Genomic DNA, 16,549 nt, shown 5'->3' with positions numbered 1-16,549 from the left:
ACTTTGAAACATCCTTTATCTAAGTTGTAAAGTGTCAAAACGTACATTAATTACGATATCGGGGCGCTATCCTTATACTTTACCAGCAGGAATAAAACTCACTCTCTGAAGGCATGAGCTTTGGTTAGAAAGGCAGAAAACCAAATGGCATTCTGTATCAGGGCTGTTTCTTTTATGTGGTGTCTTGTCCCAAGTGGATTCCTCGCTTAGTATATTTTTGAAACCAATCATCCAAAAATTATCCTCAGATTTTCAGATTTTTTTTTTATATTAGGTCGAGAAGCAAAGAGAAGTTAGAAGGAAAAGAGATGGTGGTACCGCTATCATGGAAATAGATATATGGTAAATATTGTAAGAACAATGCTACAGAATCTCATACACACCATACCACCAAAGCATATAGAGTATGCTGTTCACTAAGCTATAACATCTTGGATCGAACCCACAAGAGAAACTGTTGATGGGCTACAGTTATGTGTCAATGGGAGAGTACTTGCTGGACATGCACAAGGCACAGGGCCCAATCCCCCAGCACCCCCAAAGGAAAACGTCCTCAGAATTATAAACTTTTGACTTGCAAATATAAAATCTACCTATAGAACCCATTAACCAAACACAGCACAGTGAAACCACTAGTCAACGATGCTGCACAAATCCACAGCATCCTGGTTTTAATGCACCATACCTTGCGGAGATGACAGGACTTAATATGGAAAACATCTTTGATTTGAAAACTTCAATTTGTACCCACCTGTCCAAAGCCAGGTACAAGCGAATCCACTGGCTGTGTAGCCTTTGTAATGTGCGTTTCATGAACTAGCTCCTAAAGCAGCTAAAGGTGAATGGAAATGTGACAAGAGAAACGCCACTCAGATTTACTGCTCCATGTGTCTCGGGCATCTCTATGATCTGTGCAAAACATTTGCTGTAAATAAGCCTGCAGAGTGTACAGTATGTTTTCCAGGAGACCTTTACAGAACAGCTTGCAGACAAGAGGTGCTAGCCTTGGTTTCACAGCCAGAAAAACTCCATCCAAGAGGCTGTTGGCATGTTCCCACCTCTTGTTTTGAGCTGGCTTAAAGACAACTCCCCAAACCAGATTCCAAGGGCCAGTATCTGGAGTCAGTCACCGTGAGCTATCCCCCACATTGGGAACAGCAAGTATAAACTCAAACTGTGGAGGAAAAAATGGGGGAAGGGAGGCACCCCACTTTCACCCTGACAGTATAAAAAACACTCAGAGTTGACTGCGCTGTAAGGCAGTCTCCAGTTCTCCGTAGTAAATTAAATGGCTGAAGCGCGTGCTTTCTTCCAGCCAGAGAAAGAAACATGCCTCGCTGTAACAGTATGTGGGAATCACTGAAGCTCGTTTTTTTTTCAGCCTTTCCTGCTTTTTTTTTTATAAACCTGCTCCGTTAAAAAAAAAAAAAAAAAGTTCAGGAAATGAAATGCAAATAAGCACAGATCATACAACGGAAAACCTCTATCCATCCTCTAAAATTCTTCTTTCCAGGCAATACAACTGCCCTTAACACCGCTAGCTGCTATAAAAATGAGATTATACCAATTCTTGGGATCGTTGTCAACCCTTCCAAAAGCCTCACCGCTACCAGGAATATGCTGAGGAGATAGAGGAGGAGGTGAGGTGCTTAGCTCGGTGCCACCTCTTGCTAGGCAAGCGTTAGGTAAAATGTTTAATGCAATCGCATATTCTAAGCCCCCTGGATGGCACGCAGCAAAGAAGGTAAGGTAAGGAAGGCCAGGGAATGAAAAGCTCCTGGATTATTTCAAAGGTAGCCACGGGCACCAGGGCTGTCTGAAACTGCCTGTGATCAGCTTCAAAACAGGTCCGTGGGGGTGTATCTTTAAGTTGATGCTCTGCTGGAGTGCAGCGGATCCGGGTGGTGGTGGGGAAGGGGGGGGGGGGTGGTCCTGAGCTTAAGAGAAGCGGAGATGTCCCTGCTGCTCAGGGAGGCCGCGCTTCCTAGCTGGAGTAAGCACCGAGTAGGGAGAGGATGCGCCGGGAGTGGAGCCTCTGGCTAACTGCTTATCCGGCTGGGCACTGCAGGCGCTGTTAAACCCTGGGGTTACACACAGCTCCCCAGAGCTCCCGCATCCACGCGGCCTCTGAGAAGCAAAGCCAGTGCTGGTTTAGAGCCAGAGCTAGGGTCGCCCGAGGGGTACTGGGCTTGGCGCAGAGCTAAGTGACCAGCTCCGCTGCTTCCCCTGAAGGGAAAAAAAAAAAGGCGCAGTCTCTATTAGAGTCTACTCGCTTGCCTCTTTCCCTATGTACTCCCTAAGATCATCGTGGGCGCCCACCCAGGAACGAGCTCGCCCAAGAAGGAAAAGTGGAGACGACCGAGGAGAGCGAGGATGTAGTAAAGACAAGCTATCCAGCCTGCAGCAAATAGGGAGGGTTCAGAAAACCGAACAGGTACTGAGACTCAAGGGTAGGGGCCCGGGTCACAGCAACCTGTAGGATTGAGGCAGATAGCAAACTTGGATGGGAAGGCAGTGGTCCCCTGGAGCTCCTCCACCCGGTTCCCACCGAGTCGCGCTCCGCACGCGGAGAGAAGCAAGCACAACTTGGGAAGCCCACGCCGAAGGCGCGGGTCCCGCTCCTCCTCCGTCCGCTCCTCTGCGCACCGCCGTCCACCCAGCGCTTACCTCGGGCAGCCGCGGCCCCCGCCGCCCAGAAGCAGAGTCCTAGCCACGGGAGCCAACGGCGCGCTCCGCAGCCGCCGCCTGCAGCCGCTGTCCCCATGCTCTGAGCTCCGCTCTGGCTACACTCCTCTTCCACACCCTGGGAGTCCGCAAGGCACGACGGCGGGGGAGACCACCGCCAGTAGGTTCCCACGGGGGATGGTGGTCTGTGGTGAGTCGAGCTTCTCCACCGCCGTTCCCTACGGAGCGGAGACACCGGATGGGCCGCGGGACAGAGCGCCCGTCCCCATTGCCTCCTGAGGCGCCGCCCGCCGTGCCCGCTGCGCGGACCGCAGCCCCAGCTCCTCTCAGGGTCCGGGACTACCAAGCTGAGCCAGGAGACCGCATCGCTAATGAGCCCCCGGGCCGCCCCTGCTCCGCCCCTCGCAGCGCCGACCAATGAGCCGCGCCGGGGCGGGACGGAGGGCGGGGCCGAAAGCGGGCGACGCAGGTGAGCCCGCAGCAGGCGCACGTGCGGACGCCGCCTCCCCGTCGCGGACGCCCCGCGCGTGCGGGAAGGCAGCGCTCCGGAGCCCAGCGGCCTGAGGCGAGGACGGGCGCCCGCCAGCAACGAGCTGTAAGGAGAAGCCTTTTGGAGGCGAGCGCCCAGCGGCGGGATGGAGGCGTCTTGCTTGCTAACTCTGAGGCTTCCAGGAAACCAAGGTTTTACTCAACTTTCTATTTCCACTTTCTAGCCAGCAGACGGATGAAACAAGAAAAAAAAAAAATCATAAACCATTCCTAACTATGGCCAAAGAAGTGAATTGAGGGTGCTTGTGGATGTATGGGATCAAGTTTTACTTTGCTTTTGTTTTAAGGAAGCAGAAACTCCCCATTTTTTCTTTTCTGTTATAGGTGTCGCTCCGGAATTCTCAAAGGTTCTCAGAAGTTGTCTCATTGCTGGTCCCTTATATATTTGTTAATTTCAATCTGGGCTCTGGAAATTGCTTTTCTAGTAAGTAAAAAGAAAGTTAAAAACGAGAGAGAGGGAGGGAGAGAGAGAGACAGAAAGAGGGAGAGAGGGTGGGAGAGAAAGAGAGAGATGCTCAAAGCCTTGAGAGAAGAAAAAGATTTAAAAAAAAAAAAAAGCCCACTTGTTTAAATTGTTTTCTTGTTTCGTCTTTTTTTAGGTGGTTAGATCTTTCTTTAACTGAACTTGGACCCGGAAGGGCCTCAAAGTTGTTTTTTATCCTCTGCAGTAGGCTACTGGTTTTAGGCAAACAACCTCCTTCTCCAAGACAGTTTATTTCCTGTCCAGGGCTCCACAATGAGATCATGACTTTCTGTCTGAAGCCTTCAAAATGTGTCCAAGACTCAGCCGGTCAGAAACCTATGTCCTCCCTTCCCTGGGAGTCTCCATAGAGAAAGAAAACTTGGCTTGAAAGACAGCATTGCCAACGGTTCCTCACGTCAATCAAGGGCAGTATTGATAGATGCACAAAGCAAACAAACATATCTTGCCAAAGTGCTACCTGCTCCCAAACACCTCTCTATGGAGAATAAACAGTTTAAAGTAAGGTGATTGCTGAGAATGAGGTAATTGCACTCACTTACTTTGTCCTAAAGACAAAGAAGATGCAAGACAGAAAGATTGATTACCTGATAAGCACAGAGACCATCCCCCTCTGAGGACACCAGGCTTGTGAATGTCAGTGGAAGGAGCTGATTTTTTTCCTACAGAGTTCTCGCAGCTCAATAACAGATTTGGGTCCTGGGCAAGAACCAAGCTCTGGGGAATGGATACTTCAAAGCAAAGACTGATGTGGGGCTGGCAAGGGACTCGCCTGGAAATCTCTTTAGAATCTTGGTAAATGAGGGGTTTGTCCTTTTCTTCTGGGAAGGTGAATTGAAAATTAATCTACCAAATATGCTTCACCTGTCTCCCAGAAACCAATCATTCATGGCTTGCCTTTCCGTATTCCTCAAGACTATGTGGAAGCCCTGTTACTTGTGTTATTTGTGTGGTTATTTATTTTTTTTTAAGAAAAATAGTTAAATTTCCAAGAATCTATGGCTGTAGTTAATTCCTAACTATTGTCCCCACAGGGCGCAGAAGTAAAATCAGTTTATTTGGGGAAAGAGTCTGACAAACAGATAAGCATTTTATATTAATAATTCCAGCAGATTCCCCAGTCTCATGAGCAGGTCTTCACACATGTTTTTTTTTTTAAAAAAGGAGTGAACAAGGCAGATGTATTATCACTATCTGAAGAGAAGAATAGTGAAGTTGACTCTCCAGCATAAATTTCCCAAGGCCAATGTAAGTAAGTGGTTGTTGAATGGCAAGAAAGAACAAGAAGAACAATGTCCGTTTTGTGTAATTTAAACCCACAGTGAAAGCCACAGGCTTGTCTGGCCAATGAGGTTTATTTAGTTTTTAGATGAACAGAAGTACTACCTGAAGTGTTGCCTAACCTGTATTAGACACTACATATTAATTATGACATATATCCAAATTTCCTGTGTTATCTGACTTCAGATATTTTAAAACACGGACAACTGTTCCATTTGTATAAATAACCATATATTTTTGGACAAGACAGTTGAGCAGTTGTCATTCATGATTAGTTCCTCTATCCAGAGCAGCAAGAGCATAGAATGTGAGCACTGGGGCTGATGAGATGGATCATGGGTAAACGCGCTTGCAGCATGAGCTGGTCCACTTGAGCTTCATCCAGGGATCCAGTAGAAAAGGAGAGCAACTTTTCTGAAAAGGTGCTCTCTGACAACGACAAGTGTGACATAAACACCCTTGCACCTGCATGCGCGCGCACACACACACACACACACACACACACACACACACACACACACACACACGAGAGAGGCACGCGAGCTTGCGCGTGCACGATAATGAAGAAAAAGGGGAGGGAGAAGGAAGGTGCTAAATACCCTAAGAATCTAGATACAAAGGGACTCAAACCCTCCCTGCCAAGAGCTGGCTGACTGGCTGGTTTAGGACTGGCCAATCAAGCCTCCCTCCCCATTTCCTCAACCACAAACTGATCACTGGCAACCAATTCAATTTTACAATCAGTTCCATTTAAAAACCATCAATTTTTAACTCTGCCTATCATGATTTGGAATACGAGTTACTTAACTGCGTTGTAAATTAAGCTCTGTCTTCTGGAATTGAAATAATTGTTTAACAAACACCTTGTGTTCCAGAGAGATTATTTTGGATTATAACTAAGCTATAACATTAACTATAACCCAGTATGTATTAATAGGATCAGGTTGCTGTAACAAAAAAACTGAAGGGTGATTAGCTTTCAAATACTAGAAATTTATTTCTCACAGCTATGAATGCTAGACAACCCAAGACCTAAGTGCTGGTGAATTCAGTATCTCCTGAGGACCCATTTCCTGATGGTGCCCTGTCACCCACACTATCTCACAGTGGAAAGGTGAGGTTGGGCTTCTTATATAAAGGCATTGATGCCATTCATGAAGACTCAACTTCATCGCCTACTAAAAGTCCTGTCTCCCGTGACCACCATCTTGGTAACTAGATATCAGCATAGGGAGGGGCGTGAAAGCACAAACATTCAGAGCAAAGCTAATATTAATTCAAGGAAGAGAATTGGTGAAGTGTTATATTTTTATAATATTGTTCTTTGAATTGATGATGCTAGTTTTCTAATAATTCATCCACAAAGAAATCAGGTATGAAATTTTGACTTCTATCAGTTTTGGATCATCTCTACTTTCAAAAAGGAAAAGGAAAAAAAAATGAAGTGACTCACAATAAGAGGAGAGGAGATAACTACTGAATCCGGAGAGATATGCGTTCAAATATATGTAGTTTTCATAGGCCTTGTATTAGCCTTCTCTAATGTCTTATTTTGTTTCCCTGTTGATGGGATATAAAACATTGAGCAAATGTGACTTGAGGGAGGAAAGACCTTATTTGCCTTCTAGGTCATTTATACTCCTTCCCTGAGAGAAACCAAACCAGGAACTCAGCAGGAACTAGGTGTTAGGAATGGAAGCAGAGTCATGAAGGAAGGCTGCTTCCTGACTTGCCCCTCATGGCTTGTTCAGTCTTCTTTACTATAAAGCTCAGGACAACCTGACCAGAGGTGGCACTATCCACAGTGAACTGAGACCTCCCATGTCAACCACTAATGACTAAAATCCCTCTCGGTCTGGCCCAAAGGCCAAACTACTGGAAGCAATGCTTCAACTGACATTCCTTCTCTGGTGAAGTTTGTATCGAGTTGACAAACCCATCTCAGCGCATTTGGGAAGAGTTCTCTGTGTGTTTGAGAAAAAGAGTACTTAGCCCATCTTCTTGGTACAAGGAGCAGAACTCTGGGCAAAGTGACTAAGGCAGAAGTGGTCAACTTGAGTTCGCTTCTAGGCATCTTCTGGGCAATGCAGAAGAACATTGGGAGCTTTACAGTTATGGGAAGGCTCACCAAAGATGTGGCCTTTCTTCTTGGAATCCCAGGAAATCATTATAATTGTGGAGATGACATCATTCTTTATGACAATGGGTATAGGGATTGTATTTTTAAAGAAGATTACTGAAAAATAACAGTAACACTCAAAAAAGAAAAAAATCACTTTGGACATGAAAGCATTCAAAATGAAGCGGCAGATTTTTTTGTCTCTCCCCCCGCCCCCTGCTTTGATTACTGTGGATTAGATTCCCATGAGAGCAACGCATGACTCATTTAACACATACGCAAAGGCAAGATGCTGAAGACAGTGAGATGACAACCTTTGCGAACAGAACACAGCTATAGCTGAATAGAAGAAAGAGGCTGAGGACCACTAAAGACTTTCTGGGAGAAGAGCTGAAAATACCATGCAATGTACATCTGTGCCAGGATGTGCCTAACCTATGGGCTGAGTGGGCAATCTGAGATGTAATGCATGTTAGAATTATTCTTTATAGGGGCTTAAAATAAGTTTTTTTCTCTTGGGCATGGGTCAAGGACCAGTTATCTCTCTACATTTATGATAAAATATTGCAGCTTCTTCCCCGTTGAACTTGTCCAGTGTTTCTGAAGACCCAACTAATATCTATTTCTAGCTCTGCTACTGCTGGATGTTTGTGATAGAAGCCACTGTCTCTATTAATCATACAATTATGCTAATACATGTGGGAAGACTAAAAATGAACTGGACAAAAGGGCAACAGCTGGCGACTTCAATTGATGAATTTGGCCACACAATTGAATGAGATATTTTACACATTTCCCCCAGGAATGCTGCATGCCACTCATTTCCCAGTATAGTCTTGTTCAATCAGGGCAGCACAATTCAGAAATGCATGCATCTTATGGTGAGAGTGCTGTCATTTACTCAGGGCTGAGTGCTCACACAGGGACACCTGATTCATGAACATGCTGGAAAGCAGAGGAATAATACAGGTGTTAAAAATCTGTGAGTTTTTCACATTGGATGTTCTTTCTGTGTACCATAATCCAGGTTAACAACCTTCCCTGTAAAAGGCAATATGGGGTAGTTTGTTAAGTAAACTCTCTCACACATACAGACAAAATTAGACAAGTCTATTTTAGAGGTCGGCCTATGAAGCAGCAATAAAGTGCAAAAATCCAATACATTTGTTTAAAAAGGGCAGCAGGGCACCAAGATAAGACTCCAACTAAACAGATATTTCCTGAAACCACAAGTGTGCTTTCTTTCTTGTACCCTGGGAATCCTCTCTGAGCACCAGCTTCCCAGAGATGCGGCTCCAGTCCCTGGTCCAGACGAATGAAGAGAACTTAAAAATAATAACAAGAACACAAGTCTTTGGCAGTAAAATTAATGCATTAGTGCTTTCAAAATAATACACTTGAATGAGAAGAAACAATATGTGTTAGCTCATCAAGATGCAGCCTTTGATGTAAGAGGAATGGGCAACCTTTGAACCATATGACTTTGGCCTTTGGGATCAAAAATGCAACAATTTCTTCATCTCATCACTTGGTGGCCTTTGTGGCAGCTCAGAAGAAAGAGCCTGATATCATTCCTTACTGGGAGGAAAATGAGTAGGATTCTTACTGTTAAATGTTTGACGTGTGTTTCTGCTGAGCTCTTACTCCTCAGTTCTCTCTCTCTTCTCCTTCTTTATTGTATCATCCACTCCCTTATTCCCTCTTTTACCAGTCTCTCTGGATCTGCTCTGCTAACACGGAATCAGCTGGTGAATGAATAGTCAGGATAAGGGAGGATAATTAATAAAAAAATTATTGCATTTTAACTAATAATTCAAAGAAAATTAAACAGAACATGAATTAGACATTACATGTCTTCATGAATCCTCCCCTAGCTCCACAGTTATCTTCAGGTACAAGAAGGAAGGTCTAGGGAGATGATGGCCCTGTAGACTCTGCTCTGGAATGCTAAATGCTAATATGCTAAAGATGTGAACATCTAATCAATTCCAAAGTCCCCACCCCTTCATTAATATCATGCAATCCAAGGATCATTACATGAAGCCAGCCAATCAAAGCAAGTTGTTCACAGAAAGGTAAGGTCACGTGTTCAGTTTCTAGCATATGAACATGGAAATTCCCAATGAATGAATAGTGAAACTGCCTGCCTGACGATACACCAGGGATGAAACATTAATGTGTACCAGAGAGTATTTGAACATCAAATTTGAAGAGAGCAGAATGTATGGCTTGTTTAAGATTAAAAGAGAGAGTAAGAAAAAGAGCAGTATAAATAAGTAAATAAATAATTTGGAACTTTGGTCTAAAACATAGAAAACAGTGTGAGTGTGATTCATACAGCAGCCTCTACCATCATTAGAATGTATGATGCTTACTTCATTACATGTTCTTGTAAAAATGTCATCTGGAAAGTACCAAGAGAAGAACAGAACAGGGTCCTGAGGAAATAAAGTCAAGGGAACAGGCCATATATGTCCTTTCCCGTTATATCCCTTTCCTTCCCAGTACAACCCTATCTGTAGCCTTCCCATTGACAACCCTTTCTGTACACATCCTTCCCATTTCAACCCTTTCTGTACGCATCCTTCCCATTACAACCCTTTCTGTATGCATCCTTCCCATTACAACCCTCTCTATATGCATCCTTCCCATTACAACCCTATCCGTACACACCCTTTCCATCGACAACCCTTTCTGTACACATCCTTCCTGTTACAACTCTTTCTATACACATCCTTCCCATTACAACCCTTTCTATATGCATCCTTCCCATTACAACCCTTTCAATATGCATTCTTCCCATTACAAACCTTTCCATACACATCCCTTCCCATTTACAACCCTTTACATATATGTCCCTTCCCATTTGGGTTGTTTTTTCTTTTCCATTTTATCTTCCTTTCGGTTGATTTCTATTCTGAATTAAGACAAAACAATACCCACTAGAATTCTGAAAAGAATGACATTCTTCACAGACCCTTAAAAGTAGTTCTTAATACTGTTACATGATTAATAGTTGAAGTTTTATAAGCAGAAAATGTTAATTTAACGAACAGAATCTTTTTTTCAGTTTTTAAATAAAGCATTTACTTTTCTGGCCTTTAACCTATGCCTGTTCCTCTTTCTCCATAGGTATAGTAGAAAAAAGCTATTTTTTATGTTTTAAGGTTAAGGCAATCGACTTAAAAGCATTCATCGGTAAATGGCTGGCATACATTTTGAAAGAAAAAAGATCTACTTTACATGTTAAGTAGCATTTTGCTGAAAATAAAAATTAAGAGGCTTTCATTGCAGTTTAATTCAACCCTATATTCTGATCATCTTGTCAGATATGAGGGCTACTTAATGCCATTTTAAGTACCAGCTTCAGAGACAGGTAGTTTGGCCCTAGATTAGAGGTGATAGGGATCACTACAAAGCTGTGGTCATTGGTGTCTAGTGAGAAAATAATTCTCAATGAAATTCCTTTGATTCTCATGAACTTCAGTCAATGACAGTGTATCCTGTGCTGAAATGAGAAACCTCTTACCTTACACATGCATATATATACATATCCACTGGCTAGATGAATCATCATTTTATTTTATATAAATAGAAAAGTTGTAGATACAGACATGGATGTATGTTCATAAGCGGTGTGTGCATTTGTGTGCGTAAACCAAGAGAACTGAGATATTTGAATGTATCCTTTAACACTCGGGGTAGAAGGATCTGACATTTGGCCAACATGATGCATTAACTCTGCTCCTTAGTGCACAGAGTGCTCTACTGTTAACAATGAGGAATGATAGACAATACGTACAAAAGGAATGTTTAACACTTGTTATCTGACTTAAAACCAAGATGACTATGACTGTGCATCATCAAGAAAACAGCTTCTAGGTAGTGGATAATCTATAGATTTTTTGGATTCTTGTCAGCAGAAGGTGAAAATATGAATTATGCAATACCCTTGGAATAATTGCCCCTTTACCAGAGAACAAATCCAAGCCAGTTCTCTAACTCTAAACAGAGACTGGGGTGAGATGATCCAAGTCAAGAGTGGACCCTGCTAGTTAGAGAAGCACAGATCAGAAAGTTACCACTTCATCACTGGAAGGTGAAACTCACCACAAACTTCTTTGAGGTCTGAGTACCATTTCCTACAACCATAGAACAGTATAGCAGTCCTGAAAGACCCATATAAGGCCTCGTTTTACACTTGGGGCTCTATTACCCCAAATATTATCTTGAGATCTCTGCTAATCTACACAAAGGAGAAAGGTAGTCACATTAAGAATGGAGATAATAGAAGTGGGGGCATAGAAAAGGAGCCACCCCAGACCTCAAAATAACCATACTAATCAATATCCTAGAACACTCTAATATGACTTAAAAATAGAACAAAATAAAAACAGTATTTGAAGGTCAAGTCACAGCATAGGAGAAAACAGATCTTAGGAGATTTACTTGGGATGCTCTAAATAGGACGAGATAAATAACCTGAAATGAAAAAATTAACATTATAAAAATGCAGAAATCTTGAGAATTAATAATGTGATCATTGAAACAAATAGCACAGGGCTCAAAACTAACAGAAATGAAGAAAGAAATACTTAATAGTGATAAGACATTAGAATACATGAAAATGCAAGTACAGTTTCAACCATATAAGAACTAAGAATCTTTGAAAATAAAATATTAAGATACTGTGAAACACATCCAAAGAGCTAAAGAGAAGGAAATTTTAGAGAAATCAATATTACAGTGTAGAAGTGAGAAAATGTCAATATTAAAGCTGAGATATACGTGCTGCTAAGAGTGTGCTCAAATTACTAGATACAGCATGTAGCTAAGAGTCACATATTGGCACAACAGAGTAATATAACAATATAAAGGACAATATAAATATAATAATTATCACGTTCTTTGCAAAATACAAGTTACTTTGAAAATAAGAGATGGCTATAGATTCTTTTCATTGTCCTTACATATATGTCTAAAGCCTAGGAAGTGATGTCATCAAATTACAACTACCAATATTAATTTATGCAACTAAACCTAATGTAAAAATGTTAAAACACTGTCCAGTCAGAGTTGGAGAGCTCCCATTAGCTCAGGTAAGCTATTTAAGTGGGTGTCCCTATCATGGTCTTGACCTCTTTGCTCATATTGTCACTCCTCCCACTCTTCAACTGGACACTGGGATCTCATCCCAGTGCCCACTGTGGATCTCTGGCCCTGTCTCCATCAGGTGCTGGATGAAGGTTCTATGGAAACATTTAACATAGTCATCAATCTGACTACAGGATAAGGCCAGTTTAGGCACTTTCTCCACTATTGCTTAGGGTCTTAGCTAGGGTCATCCTTGTGGATTCCTGGTAATTTCTCTAGTGCCAGGTTTCTTGTTAGCCATCCAATGGCTCCCTTAATCAAAATACCTCTTTCTTTGCTCTCCATCTCTGATATTCCCCCATCTTGACTATCCTATTCCCTCAAGTTCTCCTCCACCTCCCTTTTCCCCTTCCTCCTCTTTAGCCCTTCCTTCTCCTCCCACCCTCATGCACCCAATTTTGTCAGATCTTGTCTATTTTCCATTCCCAGTGGAAGGGAAGGGAAAACATATCTATATATGTTTCTGTTCTATTAGGGTTCAACTTGTTGCTTAGCTTCTCTAGGGTCATGGACTATAGGCTCATTTTCCATTGTTTTAGAGCTAGTATCCACTTATGAGTGAGTACATACCATGTTCATCTTTCTGGGTCTGGATTACTTCATTCAGGATGGTTTTTTCTAGTTCCATCCATTTTCATGCAAATTTCAAGATGTCATTGTTTTTTGTTTTGTTTTATTGATTTTTATTGAGCTCTACATTTTTCTCTGCTCTCCTTCCTGCCTCTCCCCTCCCCACTTCAACTCTCCCCCAAGGTCCCTATGCTCCCAATTTACTTAGGTGATCTTGTCTTTTTCTACTTCCCATGTAGATTAGATCTATGTGGGTCTCTCTTAATGTCCTCTCATTGTTGTCTAAGTTTTTTACAGCTAAGTAGCACTCCATTGTGTAAATGTACAACATTTTCTGCTGGGCAGGGAACAAACCAGCTGAGGAACAAGCTAGACCCTCTGAAGGTGGGTGACAGTTATATGGCTGGAGCAGACTGCAGGGCCACTTGCAGTGGTACCAGGTCTTGTCCCTGCTGCTTGTGCTAACTTTTTGAAACCCGTTATCTTTGGATAGATACCTTGTTCAGCCTGAATGTAGTGTAAAGGGCCTTAGTCCTTCCTCGGAGCAATGTGCCTTGCCCTCTCTGGGGAATGGATGGGTGGTGGTGTGGGGAAAGGTGGACAGAATAGGAGAAGGGGAGGGAATGGGAACTGGGGTTGTTATTTAAAATGAAAAAAGATAGTTTAAAAAATAAAATAAAAAAGTGAAAAAAATGTTAAAGTACTTTTCACTCATGAAAGGTTAAGAATCTTTATTGAATATAAATAAACACATTACTAATATAATTGTGGCAAGCTTTAACAATTGACTAGAAAAGTCAAAACTGTTATATGTCTAGATTCAAGGCTTACAAATATAAAATAATTGAAATTATGAATTGGTTTAATGGCAAGGATTGCCATGGGCAGGTAAAGGGATATGAATGTTAGATCTTTGGAAATAAGAATGAATACATGAGAAAAGCCAACAGAAAAAGAGAAAAAAAGATACCCATTACATTTTGAGAACTCTAAATTTAGAATTTTAATATAAGTTAAATGTAGGAATTAAATGTGTCATGATTAAAGAGATGATGACTGAAATGTTCAATAACCAATCGACCTAACTCTGAACATTCAAAGACTGCTGTAAACATGGGGCAGTATTAAAAAAAAAAGAAAAAGAAAAAGAAAACATATCTATGACATCAAGTAAGGCTGCTGAGAAAAAATAACCAACAAAAAACATTTTTAAGGAAATGGCAAAAGCAAAGGAATGGCAAAAATAGACATACTACTGACATCTCAACTAAATGATGACAACCGTAGGACAATGGAAGAGGGTGATGTGCCAAGAGATACTGTCTTCACCATATGGCAAGTAGAAAGTGCCAGGTAGACAAAAGAGAAGTGATGATAAAGACTCCAAGATTCCAAACTACTTCACACTGTTCATAAGGAGTGTCTAAGCAGAGTGGCATTGTGTAAAATGGAAAGATAAAGCAGGAAAGGAAGAAAAGCAATAGAAAATCAGTATGTTCAATATTTATTATTATGAAGGCTGATTCTGTACAACAAAAATTGTATGACCCAATTGCAGATAAATGCATGAACTTTTAAGAATAGCTAAAGTACTCTTGGTGTGAAGTAGAGCTCATGTTTGGTCATGGAGAACACAGGGAATAAAAGAAAGCAGTGAGAAAGGTATTAGTTTGTGTCATGAATTTATGGATCTGTTTAAATCATGAGAAATTACTCTGCTGTGCAATGTTGCTTTGCTTTCCATATATAAATTATATCAGTACAATGAATCTCTTTTAGAATTTATGCAATAATATCATGAAATAATGTTCACATGAGGAAATTTTGGTAATGCATACAGTAAAAAGTTGCTTTTTGAACAATAATATGTTTCTGCATATTAATAGAAAAGTGAAGTAATTTTGCAAAATTGTTTTTTAATTATCAAAACACTCAAGAAATAACACATAAAAGTGACCAATTTAGTTGATTAAATAACAGTCCATAATTACAGCTGAGAATAACAATTATACTAAAATGTTATACTATCTTTTATTCATAATGTAATACAATTCAGTAATAAAGGTAATATAAGGAAATGGTAGCTCTCATATTTACTGATGGGAGCTACTACAAATTTGTACAAAAATTTTGATCATATATATTGTACTGTCTCTGACCTTTGAGAAGGTTATTTATAAGCCTAAAAACAAATGCATCAATATAATTTATACAAGGTTTTCACTGAGGGTTTTTACTTTGGTTTGGGGGAAGATTATTATTGTTTGTTTGTTTGTTTGTTTTTGAAAAAGGGTCTCATTATGTAGTTTTGGCTGTCCTGGAACTCACTTAGCACACCAGGTGGGTTTTGAACTCACAAGAATCCACCTGCCTTTGACTCCTGAGTTTTGTTATTAAAAGTATGTATCAAAACTTCTAGATAGATATTCACTGTCTCTAAAGTAAATTAAAATGACAAAAAATGAAAAATTTTTATCTCACATGACTATTAATTTGATTGAAGAAATTAAAATAAGTTGTACTTCATGCATATTGTGGAATATTATGTAACTAGTGAAAAGATTATTTCATATATATATTATATCATAATGTGGAATTGTCTCCTTTAATAAAATCAAATTTAATATATATATATATATATTTGTACATTTTTGAAAAAAATAGAAAGAGTAGGCAAAAATTTGAATGGAACAAGATTAACAACTCTATTTTCATGATTCTTTCAGAAAATAGAGCACTATTGGCTTTCAAATCTAAGTTCCAAATAATCCTAAGAAAAGATTAATTGATAAAATCAGTAAAATTTAAATACTTAGATATATAACATATACCAAAGCCCTACATGAATACAGAAATAAAACTTTAATTGAAGTAAATAGATCAAATATAGATCTATGTACATGAGAGCATTTGTGTATGCATTAGTCCTGACTATATAACAGAATATCATTTGTTACAAGTTTTATATATGCAACCAAAATTTATCTCTTACATTTTTAGAGAATGGGAAGAGCAAGAGCAAGATCAAGGCATCGATCTCACAAGATGACGGTGAGTTGATGATCTTGTGCTTATCTGATACAAATAGCTCCTCTTACTGTGTTCTCACAAAGTGAAGGAGGAGCACGTTGTCTCGGGACTCTTAACACAGTTCAAATCCCGCTCACTGAGAGCTCCACCTTCATATCATTCAGTACTAATTGCCTGCATAAGACCCCATCTCTCCATCCTTTCATATTACAGAGTATGGATTGCAGCATATGGATGGGCGAGCAGGGGGCACAGCATTTAGTCCATTATATCAACACTTGAATATTCAGAATACAAAATAGTTCAATACTTAACACTGATTAAAAAAATTTATATGTACCATCCTCTAATTCTTGAACCATAAGAGTGAGTCCTCAGATTTAAGACATATCTTTGCAAAAAGAAATGACACACTCATAACCGCTCTACTGTCTTGCCTTATTTGACAATATCATTCCGTACTTTATTTGTGCTTTTGAATTGTGATTAGACTAAGCTCTCATAGATCTTTGGTCACAGACTCATCTTTTGAGGGCTAAGAAATTCCATTTGCATTATGAAAGTGATACAGACAGGTCATCACCCTGAATCAACTGTAAGACAAAACCCTAGCAGGCTTTGGGTACTGAAATCCACTACTGAATGATCCTACTCTCTTTCTCCTCTCTTTGAGAAAAAAA

At 40.6% G+C, this 16,549-nt stretch overlaps 1 protein-coding gene across 6 annotated transcripts in view; it reads right to left on the bottom strand.

Annotated features, from left to right (window-relative positions):
* Unc5d (unc-5 netrin receptor D) overlaps positions 1-2,764 on the bottom strand; it is a 511,352-nt gene extending 508,588 nt beyond the window's left edge. For all 6 annotated transcript variants that reach the window (XM_038327783.1, XM_038327784.1, XM_038327785.1 and 3 more), the window contains exon 1: positions 2,668-2,764. In XM_038327783.1, the coding sequence (XP_038183711.1) occupies positions 2,668-2,764 (97 nt within the window). The remainder of the gene's footprint in view (positions 1-2,667) is intronic.
* Between the last annotated feature and the right edge of the window lie 13,785 nt (positions 2,765-16,549).

The sequence above is a fragment of the Arvicola amphibius genome, chromosome 4 (assembly GCF_903992535.2).
Source record: "Arvicola amphibius chromosome 4, mArvAmp1.2, whole genome shotgun sequence".
NCBI classification, from domain to species: Eukaryota; Metazoa; Chordata; class Mammalia; order Rodentia; family Cricetidae; genus Arvicola; species Arvicola amphibius.
The sequence above is the reverse complement of the archived record's forward strand: the minus strand, read 5'-3'. Positions and strand labels throughout refer to the sequence as shown.